At 42.4% G+C, this 14,831-nt stretch overlaps 1 protein-coding gene across 8 annotated transcripts in view; it reads left to right on the top strand.

Moving 5' to 3' along the window:
* LOC122540667 (pumilio homolog 2-like) overlaps positions 1-14,831 on the top strand; it is a 111,772-nt gene that overhangs the window by 33,252 nt on the left and 63,689 nt on the right. For all 8 annotated transcript variants that reach the window (XM_087977299.1, XM_087977296.1, XM_087977306.1 and 5 more), the window contains one exon: positions 12,610-12,715. In XM_087977299.1, coding sequence (XP_087833425.1) covers positions 12,610-12,715 — 106 coding nt within the window. The remainder of the gene's footprint in view (positions 1-12,609; positions 12,716-14,831) is intronic.

The following is a 14,831-nucleotide window of genomic DNA, read 5'->3' as shown; positions in this document are numbered from 1 at the left end:
TGAGGAAACTACTGTACAAAGCTGCCAGTCGCAAAATATGTTGCAAAATTGTCAGGAAAATGAAATTTGCATTTTTAGTTCTTGAAGTTCTTTAAAGCTCAGTATTAAATTCAGTTTGATGGATAACGTCATTTTGTAGGGCCTTAGTTATTGATGTTATGGTTGAAAACCTTAAGTTTGAAGTGTATTAGCTCTGAATGTAATAGCCTAGTAATTTTGCTGCCCATTAGTAACAGAACTGAGAGGTTTATTTTTACATGCAATTCATCCATTAGCTTAAATGTCAGAAAAGGAGATACATAAATTGGTTTATTATGATCATCCAAAATGCTAATATAGCATTAGACATGGCTGCTTCTACCACTACCTGTTTGGGAGACCTTTGGCATGAAATTTCTCAGGTCAGTTGCCCTGAAGTTTCACTTTGCAAGCTGCATACTTATCATGACATATTCCATGGCATTATTCAAAGGGAAGCAAAACATTCTGCCAGTGTCTTAGTCAATATTTATTACTCATGTCTCACACTTAAAACATATAATCTGATCATTTGTCACACTCTAGTTTGTGGGGGATTTCTATTTACAGATTGACTGCCACATTTTCTAAACTTTTGAATTTGTTCATGGCACACGAGCATCACCGACTAGGTCAGCATTTATTGCCCATCCCTAATTAACCTTGAGAACGTGGTAGTGAACTACTTTCTTAAAGCAGTCACTGTGATATAGGAAAACCCACAATGCTGTTACAGTTTTGACCTAGTGACATTAAAGCAACAGGGGTGTAATTCCAAGTCAGGATGGTATGTGGCTTGGTGGTGAAGTTACCATGCACTTGCTACAACTCAAGCCTTTTAGGTTTTAGATGTCACGGATTTGGAAGGTTGCTCTTAGAAGAACTTTGAGTTACGGCTGTGCATCCTGTCGTCAGTACACATTGCTTCACTGTTGAAGGCATGGATAAGGCGCCAATCAAATGGGCTGCTTTGCTCTGGATGTTGTCAAGTTTTATTGGCTCTAAGGCCATGCAAATCAACAGTTTTCTATTACACTCCTGACCTGAGTTTTTGCAGACGATGGACAGGCATTTGGGAGTCAGGAAGTGAGTTCCTTGTTACAGAATTGTTTGTCTGTAACTGGATATTGAAAACAGTATTTAGATCCAGTAGTTGGTCCAGTTCTGTTTCTCGTCAATGGTAAACCTCCAGGATGTTGATAGTGGGGGCTTTATCAATGGTACTGGTATTGAATATCAAGCAGTGATGGATAGATTTTGTTTGTTGAGATTTTCTACATCTCAATATTGACCACTCTTCAGGAGTATTTGATTGTTTATAAAGCACTTTGAAATATCCTGAAGATATGAAAGTTTGTCTTTACTGGAGGCATTAGTGATATCTTGGAAACTGGTAATTACGTAGCTGTCTCCTGTGAGTTTTGTTTAATCATTTAAAATTATTATGGGAATAACTGAGAGATGCCATCCTTTGTGTAGATATTTCTGGGATGGGAAACATCTTGATCAGTAGTTCTCAAAGCGTCGTATGGTCCTCTGGGTGAGCTAGTCCAAAATGCAAATCCCTGAAGCTGGTGTTCAGCAAGAAATGTTTGATGGGCCACCATCCACTTGTCTTTTAGATCAAAGCCAGTTAAGAGTCTCTGCTCCAGGTGAGTCTTGAGTATCCTGGACTCATCCATGGAGCTGTAAAACTTTTACAGCCATTTCCAGCAACATAGAGTTGTGAATTTGAACTTTAAGCATTTGGTGCTTGCTTAGACTGAGAACTGGCAAAATATGAAGCCCAGCTTTGAAGCGCATGTCACTGTACTGGTGCTTCATCGAAAGTAATGTCATTTTTTATATTCATTATGAGGAACATGTTTTGCAGAGGCAAGCAAAAGGACTGGTAGATTGCCTGCAGGGATTTTTTCCCCTACCTAAGTGATCTTTGGGTGGAAAGGTTTGAGGGCATCTTACTTAAATCAAATGATGTTTTATTTTATTATAGCGTGTCATTTTGGGCTATACTTTTTTTTTTGCTGCTTTTTGTAAGCATTAGCGAGTTTGTATTATGAAATGGATAATTCTTCCTACATGCTTAATTTATTCTGTTTTTTAATTGCATTTCATGCAAACTTTGATAACTACACAGATTTTGAGTTCAATTTTAGTAAAGTCTGTGTGGTGTATGAATAGGCTGCGGAGTCTTGTGATGCCTACAATTCTCTCCCAGTATCAGTTGCAATTTTTTGCAGTCTTCCAGCTGAGCAATTTGGGCACAATTAGAGGCTTACAGTCTCTGGTCACTTAACAGAAATTGATTTTAGATAATTTTACTGCCCCCAGACTATTACTTAATATACATAAAGCAATCAGCTTTCTAGCAACTTTAATGCAGACTAAACAATGCTATGCCAAGACTGAACAGAAGATGATGTATAAACATCTTTGTTTTCTCTATGTTGACAACAATACTTGTAATGCTCCATCTTTAACTATGGAAGGACTTTGCTATGATGTTTGTAACCTGATTATCATAATGTTTGTTAGGAAGGTGGTCGGGGGATGGGAAGGTAAGTTATTTGAAATTGAAATAACCTCCCATCCGGTTCTCTGACTCCTTTCCCAGTGCCCCCTCCTCCCTTCCATTCCTCATGATGGACCCTCCTTCCAGCTACTAACCAGATTCATTCCTCCCATTGATCAACCAGGTTGTGCCTTCTATCGTTCACCTATCCCTACTTCAGCGACCAACCCCCCAACTACTTGGACTCACTCTGAGCCCTGAAGAAGGGTTACACCCAAAAGGTTGACCTGATGCTGCATGACGTACTGTGTTCTTGCAGCCATCTGCTTGTCTGCCTTCGATTCCAGCATCTGCAGTTTTTTTTGTCTGTAATTATAATTGTAGTTTCTGGCACATTGTTGTGATTTTTATCTCATTTCCAGTTTGAGGTGGTGATTTGTCTTACAGGATTTCTTTATTCTTGAAAGAATATATTCTTCATTCTGCCTTCTACGTGTGTGGAAAAATGTGATGCTGGAAAAGCACGGCAGGTCAGGCAGCATCCGAGGAGCAGGAGAATCTATGTTTTGGGCATAAGCCCTTGATTAGATTAGATTAGATTAGATTCCCTACAGTATGGAAACAGGCCCTTTGGCCCAACCAGTCCACACTGACCCTCTGAAGAGTAACCCACCCAGACCCATTCCCCTATATTTGCCCCTAGCTAATGCACCTAACACTATGGGCAATTTAGCATAGCCAATTCACCTGACCTGCACATCTTTGGATTGTGGGAGGAAACCCATGCAGACACTGGCAGAATGTGCAAACTCCACATAGACAGTCGCCCGAGGCTGGGATCGAACCCAGGTCCCTGGTGCTGTGAGGTAACAGTGCTAACCACTGAGCCGCCCTTGGATGTGAACATCGAAGGTATAGTTAGTAGGTTTGCAGATGACACCAAAATTGGAGGTGTAGCGGACAGCAAAGGAGGTTAATGGGAGTACAGTGAGATCTTGATCAGATGAGCCAATGAGCTGAGGAGTAACTTACTAACTATACCACCTATATTCACATCCAAGTCATTTATATAAATGATGAAACGTAGTGGACCCAGCACGGATCTTTGTGGCACTCCACTGGTCACAGGCTAAAAAACAACACTCCACCATCACCTTCTGTCTTCTACATTCAAGCCAGTTCTGTATCCGGATGGCTGGTTCTCCCTGTATTCCATGAGATCCAACTTTGCGAACCAGTCTCCCATGGGGAACCTTGTTGAACATCTTCCTGAAGTCCATATCGATCATTATCTAATTATCTGAGGTACTCATTATCTAATTATCTGAGAATGTATATAGACCAGACCCTAAGTGGTCAGGTTTTTATTCCACCAAGTTCTCCTGCGACAAAGGGTTTCATTAAAGATTGTTTAGCAATAGGAGGCTCTGGGATTAACCTCACAATTTCTTGCTATCGAATGCAAATATCACAATATTTACTTTCTGTGCCAATAGAATACAAGATTTACATCAAACGAACAACTTATCATTGTCAAAGGAAGAAAATGCTCTGTCTGATTTTAATTGCAGAAACAAATGTTAGCAGATTTGATCAAGGGACTGCAAATCCTTTCTATTGCATTTACCTGGAAAATATTAGCATAGTCTACTTATGAAGTGACAAAAATCTTAAATTGCAGATAGACTTTCCACACTTTTGTGCAGCTTGTGATTCCTTCACAGATTTTGAGTCCCTGCTTCCAGTTGAATTCACTTTTTTTAAGTACATTTACTACACTCATCAGGTTGAACGGTTACAGGGATACTTCAGGTAATTTACGAAAAGTTTGACCACCGTTGGAAGGTGGTGCTAAGTTGGAGGCTGGGGACATGGATAATGTGGGGGAAGGGGAAATGAAGAAGCTGTTGCAACCACACGGGATAAATGTGGATTTCAAGGTCCTGAGGCAGAATATGAGGCATTCCTCCTCCAGGCATTAGGTGGTAACGGATTGGCGGTGGAGGACGCCCAGGATCTCCATGTCCTTGATGGAGGGGGAGTTGAAGTATTCAGCCATGGGGCAGTGGGGTTGGTGGGTGCGGGTGTCCCAGAGATGTTCTCTGAACCAATCTGCAAGAAGGCGTCCTGTCTCTCCGATGTAGAGGAGACCACATTGGGTGCCACGGATGCAGTAGGTGACATTGGTAGAGGTGCAGGTAAATTTCTGACGGATGTGGAAGGATCACTTGGGGCCTTAGGCAGAGGTGAGGGGAGTGTGCGGGCACGGGTTGTGCACTTCCTGCAGTGGCAGGGAACGGTGCCAGGTGTTGGATGTGGGTTCGTGGATGGTGTGGACCTGATGAGGGAGACGCAGAGGGCATGGTCTTTTCGGAATATTGATAGGTGTGGTGAGGGAAATATATCTCTGGGGGGTTCGTTTGGAGGTGGCGGAAGTGGCAGCTGATGATGCATTGTATGCGGAGGTTGGTAGGGTAGAGGACTGGGGTGTGTTATGTCTTTGTTGCCTTGGGAGGGGTGGGGTTCAAGGGCAGTGGTGCGTGAAGTGGAGGAAATGCACTGGAGGGCATTGTCAGCCACGTGGGAAGGGAAGTTGCAATCATGGCAGAAGGAGGCAGCAGTCTGGGCTCAGTGGGAGGGGGCTGCCTGGGGCTCGGTGGGAGGGGGAGGGGGCTGCCTGGGGCTCGGTGGGAGGGGGAGGGGGCTGCCTGGGGCTCGGCAGGAGGGGAAGGGGGCCGCCTGCGGCTCGGCGGGAGGGGGAGGCCCCCTGGGGCTCGGCGGGAGGAGGAGGGGGCCTGGCGCTCGGTGTGAGATCTGGGTACACTCCTTAGTCCCTGTGCACAACAACGTACTGCAGTCTTTCACCATTTACATAATACTCTGGCCTACTATTTTTAGTTCCATAGTGGATAACCTTATAAGTACCAACTTTGTACCCCATCTGCCAGATACTTTCCCACTTACTTCACCTATCTAAATCTCTGCTGACCCTCCACATCCTCTGCACTGTTTGCCTTTCCACTCAATTTAGGGTCATCAGCAAACCTGGATACATTACACTCTGTCTCCTCTTCCAAACCATTTATATATATCATAAATGGTTGCAGGCCCAATGCCAACTCCTGCGGCACCCCACTCACCACTGATCTCTAACCAGAGGAACACCCAGGATCATGTGATATAACTGAGGGAATCTACAGTGACTGAGTAAACTCAGGAAATCTTAACTGGCTGCTGCAGTGTAATTGAGAGAATTCATATTGACTGTAATAATGTAACTGACGATTCTCCACTGCAAAGTATCTGATGGAATCTCAACTAGCCACCTGTAATGCAGTGGATGAGATTGGTACTGTCCCTCCTGGAAAGTAACTGAGGAGATTGCCACTGACACCTTGCAATGTAGCTGAGCGAATAGCCTCCTAATTCGGTAGCGTAATTGGGGAAGCGAAAGAGAGCATGCTGTTGTATAACTGAGTTAAATATAAATTGACCACGAGCTTACATATTTGTAGTGTCTGCAAATAACCTGCAAATGTAATTGTATTTGTCATCTTGAAAGATGTAAAAAAGCATCCCGGAACAGGGGACAGCTTGTCTGCAAAAGAAGAATATGATTTAGACAATCGCAATCTCAAACAAAAGGTATTAGACAAGGTAATTTAATTGAAAGCTGACAAATTCTCTGGATATCATGGACTGCATCCTAGTATGTTTTAGAAAAAATGTGGTTGCAGAGTTGTGAATGCATTGCTTGTTATCATTCACATTTTTCAATGTTCTGTAAAGATCCTAGTGAATTGGACACTTGTAAATGCAGCACCTGTATTGCAGAAAGAAGAGAGATGGGTTGCAGAGCATTGTGGTAGTTAACTGAACATCTGTCATTAGGGAAGATAATCATTGCACCAAAATACATTTTCATACTCCTATTTTTTGGATTCCATTCAGGCAAAATGACTATAGTTTTGTGAATGTGAAATTGTGCTTGAAGAATTTACTGGAGTTTTTTGAGTAAACATGGCAGATAAATGGAAACCAGAAGACCTAATATAGGTATTTAGGTTTTTAAAATAAATAATATGTCCTGTGAAAGGTTTCTGTACAAGGTACAGGTTCATGGTGTTGCTCATATTAGCATTGAGGATTGGCTCATAGGAAACTCAGTCGGGATAACTGGATCATTTTAAGGTCAGCAAATTTCATAATGAGTGAAGTGTCTGAAGGATAAGTGCTGGAGCCTCAACAATTTGTGCAAATTGCAATAATGCAAGTTGGAAAAGATTTTGGAACTTTGGAAAAAAAAAGTCAAAACAACAGCAGTTTTAAAAGGGAGAAGAATAGACAAAGGAAGCACGTGGTGAGGTCAGTGCAAGAGAGAGAGAAAGAAATGGATACCACAGTGAACCTGCACAGTTACTGCCTTTGCTGTTTGAATTCATGTATCGCTGAACATTGGAGTGCATCTGGGAAAATTAACAAACAGTGAAATTCACAACTGATCTCAGAGGAACTGTTCGGGCGAAGTCACAGCACAGAAACAGATAAGTGAATTGTTTTAAGTGTGGTCTACAGAAAGTCTGCAGTAGTGAGTAGAGTTGGTTCTTTCTTAATTGTTTTTTGAGATATGTCTCTTGATTAAACTTAAAGTATATGCCGTAACTATTAATTTAACCTGGGGCATGTTTTGTAGAGGAATAAGACTGTTATTTTCTGGATCTGTAGATTGTGAAGGAGCAAAAATGGCCTTTAGCAGAGTGATATGTGCTTCTTGTCAGGTGTGGGAGTTTGAGAGTTTACTGGTTACTGCAGATTATTTCTGCAATAAATACTGTTGGTTGCAAATCCTGTCAGATCGAATGGATTGGTTAGTGAGACAGTTAGAAGCAATGAGGAATTTTCAACGGCAGCGGTATGTGACGGATGGCAATTATAGGAAGGGAGGAAAGTCTCAGATACAGTCACAGATGGGTTAACTCCAGATAAGGTAAGAGAGGTAGGCAGGTATTGCAGGTGTCTTCTATGGCTATCCCCATTTCAAACAAGTATGTTGTTTTGGAAAATGTAGGGGGTGATCGATTCACAGGGGGACAGCCAAGTTTCTGGTATTGAGACTGGCTCTAATGCGACGAGGGGTATGTCGGGTTCCAAGCGATCAATTTGGGGACTGTCTAGTCCAAGGCACAGACAGAGGTTTCTGTGGCCAGCAATGAAAAATCAGAATGGTCTGTTGCCAGGATCCCTGGTGCCAGGATCAAGCATGTCTCAGAGAGGGTGCAGAATGTTTTTAAGGGGGAGGGGGGACCAGCAAGAGGTCATTGTACACATTGGAGCCAATGACATAGGAAGGAAAAAGGTCGAGATGCTGAAGGGAGATTACAGAGAGTTAGGCAGGAATTTAAAAAGGAGGTCCTCACGAACAGTAATATCTGGATTACTCCTGGTGCTACGAGCTAGTGAGGGCAGGAATGGGAGGATAGAGCAGATGAATGCACAGCTGAGGAGCTGGTGTATGGGAGAAGGATTCACATTTCTGGATCATTGAAATATTTTTTGGGGTAGAAGTGACCTGTACAAGAAGGATGGATTGCACCTAAATTGGAAGGAGACTAATATACTGGCAGGGAGATTTGTTAGAGTTGCACGGGAGGATTTAAACTAGTAAGGTGGGGGGGTGGGACCCAGGGAGATAGTGAGGAAAGAGATCAATCTGAGACTGGTACAGTTGAGAACAGAAGCGTGTCAAACAGTCAGGGCAGGCAGGGACAAGGTAGGACTAATAAATTAAACTGCATTTATTTCAATGCATGGGGCCTAACAGGGAAGGCAGATGAACTCAGGGCATGGTTAGGAACATGGGACTGGGATATCATAGCAATTACAGAAACATGGCTCATGGATGGGCAGGACTGGCAGCTTAATGTTCCAGGATATAAATGCTGCAGGAAGGATAGAAATGGAGGCAAGAGAGGAGGGGGAGTGGCATTTTTGGTAAGGGATAGCATTACAGCTGTACTGAGCGAGGATATTCCTGGAAATACATCCAGGGAAGTTATTTGGGTGGAACTGAAATAAAGGGATGATCACCTTATTGGGATTGTATTATAGTCCCTCTGATCGAGGAAAATTGAGAAACAAACTTGTAAGGAGATCTCAGCTATCTGTAAGAATAATAAGGTGGTTAGGGGATTTTAACTTTCCAAACATCGACTGGGACTGCCATAGTGTTAAAGGTTTAGATGGAGAGGAATTTGTTTAAGTGTGCACAAGAAGGATTTCTGATTCAGTATATGGATGTATGTACTAGGGAAGATGCAAATCTTGACCTACTCCTGGGAAATAAGGCAGGGCAGATGACTGAGGTGTCAGTGGGGGAGCACTTTGGCACCAGCGACCGTAATTCTATTAGTTTTAAAATAGTGATGGAAAAGGATAGACCAGATCTAAAAGTTGAAGTTCTAACTTGAAGGACTGCAGGTGCTGGAGATCAGAGCTGAAAATGTGTTGCTGGAAAAGCGCAGCACGTCAGGCAGCATCCAAGGAGCAGGAGAATCGGCGTTTCGGGCATGAGCCCTTCTTCAGAAATCTTCTAACTTGAAGGCCAATTTTGATGGTATTAGGCAAGAACATTCAAAAGCTGACTGGGGGCAAATGTTTGCAATTAAAAGGAGGCTGGATAATGGGAAGGTAATCAGAATTAATAATCAGAAATTAGATAATGAGAATCCAGAGAAAATATATTCCTGTTCGGGTGAAAGGAAAGGCTGGTAGGTTTTGGGAATGCTGGATGACTAAAGAAATTGAGGGTTTGGTTAAGAAAAAGAAGGAAGCATATGTCAGGTATAGACAGCACAGATCGAATGAATCCTTAGAAAAGGGTAAAGGCAGTAGGAGTATGCTTAAGAGGGAAATCAGGACGGTGAAAAGGAGACATGAAATAGCTTTGGTAAATAGAGTTAAGGAGAGTCCAAAGGGTTTTTACAAATACATTAAGGACAAAAGGATAACTAGGGAGAGGATAGGGCCCCTCAAAGATCAACAAGGTGGCCTTTGTGTGGAGCCGCAGAAAATGGGGGGGATACTAAATGAGTATTTTGCATCAGTATTTACTGTGGAAAAGGACATGGAAGAAATAGAATGTAGGGAAATAGATGGTGACATCTTGCAAAATGTCCATATTACAGAGGAGGAAGTGCTGGACGCCTTGAAACAGGTAAAGGTGGATAAATCCCCAGGACCTGATCAGGTGCACCCTAGTACTCTGTGGGAAGCTAAGGAAGTGATTGCAGGGCCTCTTGCTGAGATATTTGTAGCATCAATAGTCACAGGTGAGGTACTGGAAGACTGGAGGTTGGCGAACATGGTGCCACTGTTCAAGAAAGGTGGTAAGGAAAAGCCAGGGAACTATAGACCAGTGAGCCTGACGTCAGTGATGGGCAAGTTGTTGGAGGGAATCCTGAGGGACAGGATATACATGTATTTGGAAAAGCAAAGACTGATTAGGGATAGTCAGTATGGCTTTGTGCATGGGCAATCATGTCTTTCAAACTTGATTGAGTTTTTTGACGAAGTAACAAAGAGGATTGATGAGGGGAGAGCAGTAGATGTAATCTGTATGGACTTCAGTAAGACGTTCAACAAGGTTCCCCATGGGAGACTGATTAGCAAGGTTAGATCTCATGGAATACAGGGAGAACCAGCCATTTGGATACAGAACTGGCTCAAAGATAGACGACAGAGGGTTGTGGTGGAGGGTTGTTTTTCAGACTGGAGGCCTGTGACCAGTGGAGTGCCTCAAGGATTGGTGCTGGGTCCTCCAGTTTTTGTCATTTATATAAATGATTTTGATGCAAACATAAGAGGTACAGTTAGTAAGTTTGCAGATGACACCAAAAATGGAGGTGTAGTGGACAGTGAAGAAGGTTACCTCAGATACCAACAGAATCTTGACCAGATTGGCCAGTGTGCTGAGGAGTGGTAGATGGTGTTTAATTTAGATAAATGTGAGGCGCTGCATTTTGGGAAAGCAAATCTTAGCAGGACTTACACACTTAATGGTAAGGTCCTAGGGAGTGTTGCTGAACAAAGAGACCCTGGAGTGGAGGTTCATAGCTCCTTGAAAGTGGAGTTGCAGGTAGATAGGATAGTGAAGAAGGCGGTTTGGTATGCTTTCCTTTATTAGTCAGAGTATTGAGTACAGGAGTAGGGAGGTCATGTTGTGGCTGTACAGGACATTGGTTCGGCCACTGTTGGGATATTGCGTGCAATTCTGGTCTCCTTCATATCGGAAAGATGCTGTGAAACTTAAAAGGGTTCAGAAAAGATTTACAAGGATGTTGCCAAAGTTGGAGGACTTGAGCTATAGGGAAGCCTGGAGCTTCAAAGGCTGACGGGTGACCTTATAGAGGTGTACAAAATTATGAGGGGCATGGATCGGATAAATAGAAAAGTCTTTTCCCTGGGGTCGGGGAGTTCCAGAACTAGAGGGCAAATGTTTATGGTAAGAGGGGAAAGATATAAAAGATACCTTAGGGGCAACGTTTTCATGCAGAGGGTGGTACATGTATGGATCAGGTGGTTGTCAGGTGTTAAAAGATGAAGGAGCGACGCTTCGAAAGCTAGTGCTTCCAAATACACCTGTTGGACTACAGCCTGGTGTTGTGTGATTTTTAACTTTGTACACCCCGATCCAACACCGGCGCCTCCAAATTAGCAATAATATGAGCCTGGTATCCTTGGCTGAGGAAACAAAGTGCAAAAAGGCAATACATTTTCAGGTAGAGATGCTCAGAGCATCCAGCTGGAGTGTGTGTGTGTGCGTGTGCTATGACACTGAGCAAAGAACCTGCAGGTGTGGCCTGGTCCAATCCCTGACCTGAGTGCATTGCCCTGAATGTAAAGTGTCCATGGTTCGCAGTGCAGCACTGAAGTATGAATGGGAACTGTTAAGATGTGCCATGAGAGTTCCTAGAGGCTGCCTCATGTTAGATATCAATGTCTGTGGATGTGGGGTGCATATAGCTGGTGCATCTAATGCCAGTGCCGGTTTCCAACGTGAAGATCACACGGAGCAAGCTGTCAGCTTAATTTGCTAGATGCTTTTATTGGTTTCCTTGTCAATTTTCATGACATCAAGCTTGTTTGTTAAGATAAAAAGCTAAATATTCGTGAGATGAACTTTGGGTGTTAACAAGTCATTTAACAAGTAATAATTACTGTCACATGGCAACTCTGCTGCTTGGTGAGAATGTCGTCGTGCTGCTTGCGAAAAGCATAAAAGATTGAGTTGCTCAGAACATTGAGTTGGGCCTTGCTGCAATTGTTGTTTGCTTCTGTTACGCATTTCGCTATACCCAAGCAGCTAATTTCCCGAAAAGATTCAGGCCTCTGTTATTTATCTTCTCGACAAACGTGAACAATTTAAAACATGCACGCTTGGGCATCGTGAATACGAGTACAGGTTTTGCTTATCAAGTCTGCAGTGATATTCCATTGAACTTCCAGTAGCTGTATGGGACTCAAAAAAATTTCTGGGCCCAGATTACCCCCGTCACTGCTACCACCACCCCAAAAGTACTGTAAATTTGTTAGAAACGCAGTAGTTATCGGTTACATTTTGCCTTTCCTACTTCTCAGTGCTCAGCTCTAGATGAATTGACACCTGGGAGAATATTTGTCAGCTAAAGGAGATGACTATCCTGTGGAGACTTGAAACATAAATAAGCATATGATAGCATTACCATTTTGTTAAAAATGTTCATCTTGCCACTTTGTAGCTTACTGCTTTGTTCCCTATTTCATAGCTTTGAAAATTGAAACTAAACCTCTGAGGAAATAATTAGAATTACCTGCTTTGAACCATGATAGCGGAGTGCAAAAGCAGTCCCAGTTAAACATGTCCTGCAGCCTTGATATCATTTTATAGCAACACATCTGTATGAATAGTGACATCAACACCAAATGAAGTTTTAGATATTTTTTAACAAACACGTGCTTACCAAGCTCCTCCTATATAAAATGTTTCTCTATATTCACCAATTTAATGTGGTGGTTGTTAACTTGTTTTTTTTCCTTCTTAGCTTTTACCTGCTAAGAAATTCTGGGAGTCTGATGATCCAGCAAAGGAAGGCCAAAAAGGGATATTCCTTGGAGATGAATGGAGAGACACTGCATGGGGAGGAACTCGTAAGTGTCAATCTAACATTTTTTCTTGTAAAAATAAATGTTTATGTTTTTGCCAAATTCAATAACTGTAAAACAAAACCTGAAGGCAAAAGCTGGTCTCAGTAGTTTGGATACATTTTCTTAGTGTCTATGTGTTTACAATTTAGGGAAAATGTTGCTTAGTTTCATTAAAACTGAATTCTTATTTCTTGGTAAATATGCAAAAGCATTTTTAAAAAGTGTAATTCTATCTGGATTATATTCTATGCTTTATGATAAAACTAGTCAAGTTGGTGTAACGATTATTGCTTACGTTTCAAATGTGTAATTATTGTTATCTATACAGTTGTTACAGAATAACCTTTGTGAAGACAAACCACATTGGTTTCCTGACCATTTTGTCTTTACCTTTATGATGATAGTGCTTAAAAATTATGAACATACTTCCTCTTATAAAGTAATAATCAATTTGCAAAACATAGAGCTCTTATCAGCTGGATGCGAATTGATCAACAGTTAGTCATCGAGATGCACAACACAGAAACAGGTCCTTCAGTCCAACTTATTCAGGCCAGTCAGTTATCCTAAATTAATCTCGTCCCATTTGCAAACATTTGGCCTATTTTGCTCTAAACCCTTCCTATGTGGACACTTTGGAGGAGGTGCAGAGAAGGTTTCAGAGGATGTTGCCTGGTATGGAAGGTGCTAGCTATGAAGAGTTTGTGTAGGTTAGGATTGTTTTCATTAGAAAAAAGGAGATTGAGGTCTACAAAGTCATGAAGGGTATAGACCAGGTAAATAGCGATAAGCTTTTTCCCAGGGTGAGGGATTCAATAATGAGAGGTGACACGTTCAAGGTGAGAGGAGAAATGTTTAAGGGGGATGTACGCAGCAAGTATTTTACACAGAGGGTGGTAAGTGCTTGGAACATGTTGCCAGTAGAGGTAGTAGAGGCAGGCATAGTAGATTCATTTAAGGTGCATGTGGACAGATGCATGAGTAGGTGGGGAGCAGAGGGATGCAGATGTTTATGAATTCGGCGATAGGTTTAGACAGTGGATTTGGATTGGCTCAAGCTTGGAGGGCCAAAAGGCCTGTTCCTGGGCTGTAAATTTTCTTTGTTCTATTTACAAGATGATTAGGGGTTTAGATAGGGTTGACCGTGAGAACCTTTTTCCACGTATGGAGTCAGCTATTACGACGGGGCATAGCTTTAAATTAAGGGGTGGTAGGTATTGGACAGATGTTAGGGGTAGGTTCTTTACTCAGCGAGTCGTGAGTTCATGGAATGCCCTGCCTGTAGCAGTGGTTGACTCTCCCTCTTTATGGGCATTTAAGCGGGCATTGGATAGGCATATGGAGGATAGTGGGCTAGTGTAGGTTAGGTGGGTTTGGATCGGCGCAACAACGAGGGCCAAAGGGCCTGTACTGCGCTGTATTCTTCTATGTTCTATATTCATGTACCATTCAGATACCTCTTAAATATTGTAATTGTCCCAGCCTCCTCCACCTCTGGCAGCTCATTCCATACAATCCCCACACTTCATGTGAAAAAATTGTCCCTTAAGTCTCTTTTAAATCTTGCCCCCCTCACCTTAAACCTATGCCGCCTAGTTTTGGATTCCCCTACCCCTGGGAAAAGACCTTGGCTATTCACCCTATCTGCTTTTTCTCTCAATTGTAATTTCTAAATCATGCACATGATCTCAATTTCACCAGATTGTTACATACCAAACATTTAAAATACAGTGCAGCAGATGATGGAAATTTTACAGAGCTTCAAAGACCCAGTTTTATACAGCCAATAAAACAAGCTTATTGTGTGATCTGATTTACAGGAAGTTGTCTCAATATTGACTTTGAGTTCTGGACATTCAGCTCTTTAATACATCATCTAAGTATTGAAGCACCTTTTTCAGAACTCATCACTTTCAATACAATTGGTTCCAACATTAATTATGATTGCTGCTTTTGCTTCTCCCACTTGAAATCTGCAGGGAAGAGTAACCCACCCAAATCCATCTCTCTCTGACTAATGCACCTAACACTAATGCAACCTAATGCACCCTGGGCAATTTAGCATGGCCACATCTTTGGACTGTGGGAGGAACCCCACCCAGGCACGGGGAATATGTGC

Source organism: Chiloscyllium plagiosum, unplaced genomic scaffold (assembly GCF_037043375.1).
Source record: "Chiloscyllium plagiosum isolate Xiang-an unplaced genomic scaffold, Cpla_swu_hap1 HiC_scaffold_3, whole genome shotgun sequence".
Classification (NCBI taxonomy): domain Eukaryota; kingdom Metazoa; phylum Chordata; class Chondrichthyes; order Orectolobiformes; family Hemiscylliidae; genus Chiloscyllium; species Chiloscyllium plagiosum.
This window is presented reverse-complemented; position numbering and strand designations above follow the sequence as displayed.